General features: G+C 43.7%; 1 protein-coding gene across 20 annotated transcripts in view; it reads right to left on the reverse strand.

Moving 5' to 3' along the window:
• The window catches only part of LOC116269741 (ubiquitin-associated protein 2-like), a 38,625-nt gene extending 30,867 nt beyond the window's left edge, over positions 1–7,758 (reverse strand). For 6 of the 20 annotated variants that reach the window (XR_004177478.1, XR_004177477.1, XR_004177475.1 and 3 more), the window contains exons 1-4: positions 7,406–7,753; positions 6,900–6,995; positions 4,459–4,504; positions 3,932–4,044 (exon numbers count right to left, since the gene is read on the reverse strand). Coding sequence is in view for 14 of the 20 variants with exons in the window: in XM_031653324.1 (XP_031509184.1) it covers positions 3,932–4,044; positions 4,459–4,504; positions 6,900–6,995; positions 7,406–7,595 (445 nt within the window). In the remaining 6 variants the exon portion in view is untranslated. Of the gene's footprint in view, positions 1–3,931; positions 4,045–4,458; positions 4,505–6,899; positions 6,996–7,405 lie in introns of all 20 variants that reach the window. The other 14 variants (XR_004177480.1, XR_004177479.1, XM_031653329.1 and 11 more) reach the window with 7 other exon arrangements.
• Between the last annotated feature and the right edge of the window lie 1,258 nt (positions 7,759–9,016).

A 9,016-nucleotide genomic window follows, 5' to 3' on the forward strand; every position in this document is an offset into this window, starting at 1 on the left:
ACAATCGGAGTATACACTCTCCTTGTGTTTGTTGGTAAACCAAAGCTGGGATACAGTTTCTACTGGAGAAATCCAAAAGCAATCAAGCCACCTTCCACATTCCTTTTTTGTGCTTCATGTATACATGTACTTTCAGAAAGAAAAAATTTTTAAGAAAAAAATTGTTTTCTTAAAAAATAAGGGTGAGAATTTCTTTGAGAACCAGGATTCTTCCCTTCAGCCAAAGGCACAGTAAAAACAAGAACCTGTCTAAAGAAGGGACAAGAGTACCCTTATTTTCTTGCTAGGGTAATATATATTAAATAACTCTTCAATCCTTCCCTCCTACTGGAAAAAGCTTGTAAGAATGAAAAGTCTCACATTCAGATACTGCGCCACTGAAGAGAAGTATTCTAACACCACATTAGAAGTATTCTAATACAAAATCCATCTAAAATTCTTCTAAACATTGAATAATGGAAAAATCTTATTTATTAAAGGAAAATACATTCATTGTAAAGACTTTCCCAGGTGGCCGGGCGCGGTGGCTCAAGCCTGTAATCCCAGCACTTTGGGAGGCTGAGACGGGCGGATCACAAGGTCAGGAGATTGAGACCATCCTGGCTAACCCGGTGAAACCCCGTCTCTACTAAAAAATACAAAAAACTAGCCGGGCGAGGTGGTGGGCGCCTGTAGTCCCAGCTACTCGGGAGGCTGAGGCAGGAGAATGGCATAAACCCGGGAGGCGGAGCTTGCAGTGAGCTGAGATCTGGCCACTGCACTCCAGCCTGGGTGACAGATCGAGACTCCGTCTCAAAAAAAAAAAAGACTTTCCCAGGAAAATATTTAAATTGCACCAGGGAAATCCCAAACCACTTAATAATGACAATATTCACGAAACCAAAGTCCAATATCAGTACAGACAAGTTACAAATCAGATTATTTTCTCCTCCTTCATTGATACCACACTTCCTTCTCAATGACATCCATCTTATCCTGGCTCGATGGAATCCAAGATGAGTTAGCACTTATACACAATCCTAGAGTTAGATGTGATCTAACAGGTTATCTAATCTAAGCTCTTGATGCAAGAATTTTTTTCTGCACACTGATGACTTCAACTGGGATGGAAAGGAGGAATGTAGATACCTAACTGATATGTTCCTATTCAGGATACACGGTCATGGCTGAGGAAGAGAGATCTAAGGAAGCATTAAGGAACAGTAAAGATGGAAATGCTCTAAACAACAGACGAGGGTTTCCGTTCCATTAGCAGAAAGCAATCAGTGTAATTGTCAAATATTCATTAAGTGAACAGAAAGAAAAGTGGACACAGAAAAATGAGAGGAAAAGGCAGAAAGAGAAAAAGCAGAAAGATAGAAAAATGACCTATCCACAGATATTACAGCTCATAAAAATCTACAAAAATGTCCGGGGCAGTTAGGCACCTGGATGTATCATACCAGGAGCAGTCTCAAATTTTCGGGGATAATTTGACCCCTCAACCCCAATGAAATTAAGTCCTGAAACAAAAAAGAAAAGAAAAAACAACCAGTGAAATTTTGCTTGTAAATGAGAATGTCTGCCCAAATACATAATTCCCATTGTACCTGTGGATATTTTAAGGGTAGGTTTGGAATTTTTTTTTTTTTAATTTAAAGGGGAAATTGAAGTTTGCTATCAGGAAAACACAAAAAGAAACCATGCATGAAGGTATGTTCATACCATGAAATTAACAATGGCCAGGTGTGGTGGCTCACACCTGTAATCACCAGCACTTTGGGATGCCAAGGCAGATGGATCACTTGAGGTCAGGAGTTTGAGACCAGCCTGTCCAACATGGTGAAACCCCATCTCTACTAAAAATACAAAAATTAGCCAGGCGTGGTGGCGTGCACCTGTAGTCCCAGCTACTCAGGAGGCTGAGACCTGAGAACAGATTGAACTCGGGAGGCAGAGGCTGCAATGAGCCAAGATCGCACCACTGCACTCCAGCCTGAGTGACAGAACAAGACTGTCTCAAAAAAGAAAAACAGAAAAGAAAAGAAAAAAAAAAAAAAAAGAAATGAACAACAATGGGAACTCATGAAGCTATAATCAACACTTTCACACTAACAAGATGATAGTGGCATCACATTCAGCCACAAATCAGATTTCCAATTCCAGCCTTCCACATCTGCTTCCTTTTCTACTCAGTAGAAATTAACACACACACTTTACCCTTCCCTGTTTACCCAACCAGATCCTTACTGAAGACAGTTAAGGCTAAGGACTGGGACCCGATGCCTGAATTTCCATTTACAACTAAAAACAAACTTTTCAACTTCCGCCATCTTACCTGCCAAAGATAAAAAGCCAAATACCCAGGAATAAGCTAGAGCTCAAAAACAGTAACTTATTTGTTATAGACTGCTACTACTGCCTCTACAAAGCCATCAATAGATGAATGAAGAGCAGTTCTAATGTCTCCAAAGTATAGTAAGTTAAACTATAACAGGACATTTTATAACTAAACAATGCAGAAATTCAAAGATACCTATAATTCAACTTCAGCCTCCACCCATGAAATATGTTAAAAATGAATTTATAAGATAGCAACTTGGCGAACAAAAAGCAGACAACATTCAGAGTCTCAGGAATAATATACTGTAGGAAAAAGGTGAGAAGCTATTTGTGCCAAAGGCTCTCCTAAAGGCCCAGAGATCACGTATCTGAGAAAAGCGACAAGGCAAATTTAAACAGGGAAGGAGTCAAAGAGCCTATTTCAGGCCCTACTCATCCCCCTTTGTAAGAGGAAAAAAAGCCTTAGGCTCTCATGTGTTAGCTCAGCCAGAATAAGGCAGCTGTTCAAGAAAGTACACCAGAGTTTTCTTACTAAAATGAACTGCTCTTATTAAAAGTGGCACACGTATCCACCCCCAAACACATCTTAGGTGTATATGACAGCTTAACATATCCTTAAACATTTTTTTTTTTTTTGAGACGGAGTCTCGCTCTGTCGCCCAGGCTGGAGTGCAGTGGCACGATCTCGGCTCACTGCAAGCTCTGCCTCCCGGGTTCACGCCATTCTCCTAACTCAGCCTCCTGAGTAGCTGGGACTACAGGCACCCGCCACCGCGCCCAGTTAATTTTTTGTATTTTTAGAGATGGGGTTTCACCGTGGTCTCGATCTCCTGACCTTGTAATCCGCCCGCCTCAGCCTCCCAAAGTGCTGGGATTACAGGCGTGAGCCACCTCGCCCGGCCTCCTTAAACATTTATATCCAGCCCAGACACAGGCACTAAAGTCAGCTAACAAAAAAGTAATCTTATTCCAATCCTGAATACTCCATGACACCAAGAAGGCTGTTCAACGGGGCACCAGAAAGACTAGAGAGATTTCAAAATCTTTTTGTTCATATACTGATGTGTCCCAAAAATAAAGAGAAAAAAAGGATATTCTTATCTCAGTAACAGAAAACAAATAAATGGATAGTGTGGACTTTGATTCTGGGCCTTGTTCATCTTTACAAGCAGTGGCTTGATTAATTAATTCTGGCTATCTTTTCAAAAGGCAAAGCTACCCTAACATAAACACTAGAAAATACACTTGGACCTAATAGCATGACATAGTATAATTGAAAGGGCATGGACTTTCAGGGTCAAACAACACTGAGTTCAAATGCTAGCAAATTTATAACCTCTCTTTCAGCCTTAGTTTTGTCATCTGGAAAGTGATGATAAATAACGACTATTTCATACAATATAAAGCAGCATTAACTGAAATAGCATGCGTAATGTGCCCATATGCACGTTACATAAACAGTACACCTAGTAATACAATTGCCAGCCCTTTCTCACCCTATCTCCATAACCAAATACTATTCCTCCACATTTTAATGTAACTATAACCACAAAAAAACTATTTCCTTAGATTCCCCGAGACAAGAAATGAATGATAAATGGTCACTCACTCGTCCCATCATCTGGTTCAAAGTGGCCAGTGTTGTTCCACGTATTGCCGCTACTATTGCCATAGTTATCATCAGTATTGGCTGGCTCTGCATAATCAGCTGGGTTAAAGGTTCTGGAAAAAATAAAACTTAGAGTCTTTGACCTCTAAGCAGCTTTGGCAAATATTAACTCAAAGAATCAAAATCTTGACTGCATCCTTTCTAGTACAAATCTATCATGGCCCCATTCTATAATCCTGTGTGTTACCTACTTTTTCTCACTTATCACTCTACCCAAAATTTCATGGTATAATCTCAACATATGTCTAAGACATTCTGAGAAAATAACAGGTGTATTGATTCAAATAAAGATATATAAAATATAGGTAATGATCCAGGTGGTAAAGGTTTATCCCTAAGAAATGAGTCCTAAGTCCTCACATCTTTTTTACCATATAGTCTAGAAATCATTCTGATCATTCTGGTTAAGGCTGCCTACAGTAATTTTTAAGGGAAAAAAAATTAAGACATTAGATCATGGAACTTACCCCATTCCTTGAGCAGAAAACCTTCCTCCTCGCCTACCAGAGCCACCTAAAGAATGACAAAAAGAGAAGAGAAATGTATCTTAAAAGTTGATATAAAACTTCCTTGCCAGGCAGGCACAGTGGCTTATGGTGGTAATCCCAGCACTTTGAAAGGCTGAGGGCGGGCCAGGCACGGTGGCTCAAGCCTGTAATCCCAGCACTTTGGGAGGCCGAGACGGGCGGATCACGAGGTCAGGAGATCGAGACCATCCTGGCTAACACGGTGAAACCCCGACTCTACTAAAAAAAAAAAAAAAAAAAAAAAAAAAACAAAAACCTAGCCGGGCGAGGTGGTGGGCGCCTGTAGTCCCAGCTACTTGGGAGGCTGAGGCAGGACACTGGCGTGAACCCGGGAAGCGGAACTTGCAGTGAGCTGAGATCACGCCACTGCACCCCAGCCTGGGCGACAGAGAGAGACTCCGTCTCAAAAAAAAAAAAAAAAAAAGAAAGGCTGAGGGCGGGTGGATTGCTTGCATCCAAAAGTTCGAGACCAGCCTAGGCAATAGAGCAAAACACTATCTCTACAAAAAGTACAAAAATTTGCCAAGTGTGGTAGCACACGCTTATCGTCTCAGCTCCTTGGGGTGCTAAGGCAGGAGGATCACTTGAGCCCAGGAAGCAGAGGTTGCAATGAGCTGAGACCACACCACTGCAGTCCAGCCTGGGTGACAGTGAAACCTTGCCTCAAAAATACAAAAAACTACCTTGCCAGCTGAGGCAGCTCAGGAATAAAACGTGGTTGATACTATCAGATGTTCTTTCTCTCTGTCCCATGTTACATATCAGTAATAGAGTAGGACTACTAATAGAGTAATAAAGGAGGACACGTCAGAGAGATTGTTCTTTTGCTGCTCAGACTACCACGTCCTCAAGCAAATACAATACTAGCAATAAAGACTAGAGGAAATGACATCTACCTTCTTTCTCACTCTCCCCTTCTGCAACCTCTAATATATGCATGAGACTTCAATAATTAACTAGACTTCATGTTAATTTGCTTTTAAACAAAGAAGACCCTGGAGCCAAGTGCTGTGTCTCACACCTATAACCTCAGCACTCTGAGAGGCCAAGCAGGAAGAGCTCTTGAAGCCAGGAGTTTGAGACCACCCTGGGCAAGACATTAAGACTCCATCTCCACAGAAGCATTTAAAAATTAGCGAGGCGGGCACATCACTTGAGGTCAGGAGTTCAAGACCAGCCTGGCCAATGTGGTGAAACTGCGTCTCTACTAAAAATACAAAAATTAGCTAGGCATAGTGGTGCACACTTGTAATTCCAGCTACTCGGGAGACTGAGGCAGGAGAATCGCTTGAAGCCGGGAGGCAAAGGTTGCAGTGAGCCAAAAATTAAGCCAGGTGGGCCAGGCATACTGGCTCACACCTGTAATCCCAGTACTTTGGTAGGCTGAGGCAAGTGGATCACCTGAGGTCAGGAGTTCAACACCAGCCTGGGCAACATGGTGAAACCTCGTCTCTACTAAAGGTAGAGGCTGCAGTGAGTCAAGATGGAGTCACCGCACTCCAGCCTAGGCAACAGAGTGAGACTCTGTCTCAAAAAAAAAAGTGGCTGGGCGCGGTGGCTCATGCCTGTAATCCCAGTACTTTAAGAGGTCGACGCGGGCGGATCACGAGGTCAGGAGATTGAGACCACCTTGATCGAGACCATCCTTGCTAACACTGTGAAACCCTGTCTCTTCTAAAAATACAAAAAATTGGGCCGGGCGCGGTGGCTCAAGCCTGTAATCCCAGCACTTTGGGAGGCCGAGATGGGCGGATCACGAGGTCAGGAGATCGAGACCATCCTGGCTAACACGGTGAAACCCCGTCTCTACTAAAAAATACAAAAAACTAGACAGGCGAGGTGGTGGGCGCCTGTAGTCCCAGCTACTCGGGAGGCTGAGGCAGGAGAATGGCGTGAACCCGGGAGGCGGAGCTTGCAGTAAGCCGAGATCTGGCCACTGCACTCCAGCCTGGGCGACAGAGCGAGACTCCGTCTCAAAAAAAAAAAAAAAAAAAAAAAAATTAGCTAGGCGTGGTGGCGGGTGCCTATAGTCCCAGTTACTCAGGAGGCTAAGGCAGGAGAATGGTGTGAACCTGGGAGGTGGAGTTTGCAGTGAGCTGAGATCGTGCCACTGTACTCCAGCCTGGGTTACAGTGCGAGACTCCGTCTCAAAAAAAAAAAAAAGGCATATTGGCAGCCACCTGTAGTCTTAGCTACTAGGGAGGCTGAGGCAGGAGGATCATTTGAGCGCAGGAGTCTGAGGCTGCAGTGAGCTATGACTGGGCCACTGCACTCCGGCCTGGGTGAGAGTGAAACTACCTCTAACAATAAAAAGTAAAGCAGACCGCTAATGAATAAAGAGTAACCTGCCCCCAGTATCCATCCCCCTACAAACCAATCACCTCTGCCTCGGCCACGGCCCCTTCTGCCTCTTTCTGTTCCTCTTCCAGAAGGCCCTCCACTCTTGGTGCCATCCAATCCATTTTCCTGACCTCGAACTGAAATAAAAATAAAAATTAAAAAACAAAACAAACAAACAAACAGAAAAACCAAACCACAGATGGCCAGAGCACAGTCAACAAGATATATACAAATATATAAATAGTATGTAATATGGTATTGGGAATTAAAAAAACAATGAAGAGAAAATGAGCTCGAAGGATGGGAACATGTTACTCGGGGAATGGTAATGTGCCTTAACGGAGAGCTGCACGTCAAATTTAACTTTACAAATGACTACAGGGTAATCTCATGCCAGACTGGTGGCTGTTGGTACAAAAGGCTACATGCAAGAGATGTCAAGGTCTCAGAAGAGATGATGGCAAGAAAGGCAAAAGGATAATATAATGGTTCTTGGGTCCTGCCTAGCAGGGCCCTGGCACATCCCTAGAGTCTAGACATTACTGACCCACAGCTGGTTTTGATAAAGCCCCATGCATACACTCTCGTCCACGGCTGGCACCTCTCCCCCGTCTTGGTGGCCCACCACGTCGCCGACTATAGTCTCTGTCCCGGTCTCGATTTTCTTTGCCTTCCTCGTTGGATTCCGTCTGGCCACCATCCTTCTGGCCTGAGACTCCCTTCTTCTTCCCGACCATCTCCCAGGAATGCTACAGAAGGGTAGAGCATTCATATCTAATCAATATGGAGGACACCAGAGATGAAAGCTGGGACAACTGATTGACTTAACCATTCTCCACTCAGCATCCATGTCTAAGACACTTCCATTAGTTTGCTTTTACTTCTGTTTAAATATTTTATACACATCACTACCAAAAGCAAAGTCCTTCATTTTTTATTTTATATTTATTTATTTATTTGAGACAGAGTCTTGCTCTGTTGCCCAGGCTGGAGTGGAGTGGCGTGATCTTGGCTCACTGCAACCTCCGCCTCCCAGGTTCAAGCGATTCTCATGCCTCAGTCTCTCGAGTAGCTAAGATTACAGGCACACAACACTATGCCTGGCTAATTTTTGTATTTTTAGTAGAGACAGTGTTTCACCATGTTCGCCAGGCTGGTCTCTCGAACAACTGACCGCAGGTGATCCACCACCTCAGCCTCTCAAAGTGCTGGGATTACAGATGTGAACCACCGAGCCCAGTCTTTTTTGTAGGGAAGGTACTTATAGGAAACAGATTGCCGGGATCACTTCCAAGAGGATTACAAAGACCTCTATCTAATTCAGTCACTTAAGCATATTAGCCAAAGGACCAAGTTATTGGTCCTTATCTTTCAAGTGTTATTTCCTGGGCTAAAAAAAAAAAAAAACAAAAAAAACCCACTAATTTTCTTCAGAGTCAGTGACCCACAACTTTTTATAGTATCATTCATACCAAATAAAGCAAAAAAGAAAACAATGTTTCGAAAAGTTACCTATGAATTCAGAATGAATGAGCAGCATTCTACTCTTGGGCACATTCTCTAAACTCACCCATAAATTAAGGAGGAAAACAGCTATAGCTACCTACCTACAGACACACACAAAAACACACACAGCAATTTTATTTAAAAGATCAGGCTGATGGCCGGGCATGGTGGCTCATGCCTGTAATCTCAGCACTTTGGGAGGCCGAGGTGGGTGGATCACGAGGTCAGGAGATCGAGATCATCCTGGCTAACATGGTGAAACACCGCCTCTACTAAAAATACAAAAAAAAAATTAGCCGGCGTGGTGGCAGGCACCTGTAGTCCCAGCTACTCGGGAGGCTGAGGCAGGAGAATGGGGTGAACCCGGGAGGCGGAGCTTGCAGTGAGCTGAGATGCCCCACTGCACTCTAGCCTGGGCAACAGACTCCTTCTCTAAATAAATAAATAAATAAATAAATAAAGGTCAGGCTGGGTGGCTAGGCACGGTGGCTCACACCTGTAATCCCAGCACTTTGGGAGTGGGAGGCCAAGGCAGGTAGATCACAAGGTCAGGAGTTCCAGACCAGCCTGGCCAACATGGTGAACCCCTGTCTCTACCAAAAATACAAAAATTAGCCAGGTGTGGTGGTGCACACCTGCAATCCCAGCTACT

This window comes from Papio anubis, chromosome 1, assembly GCF_008728515.1.
Source record: "Papio anubis isolate 15944 chromosome 1, Panubis1.0, whole genome shotgun sequence".
Classification (NCBI taxonomy): Eukaryota; Metazoa; Chordata; class Mammalia; order Primates; family Cercopithecidae; genus Papio; species Papio anubis.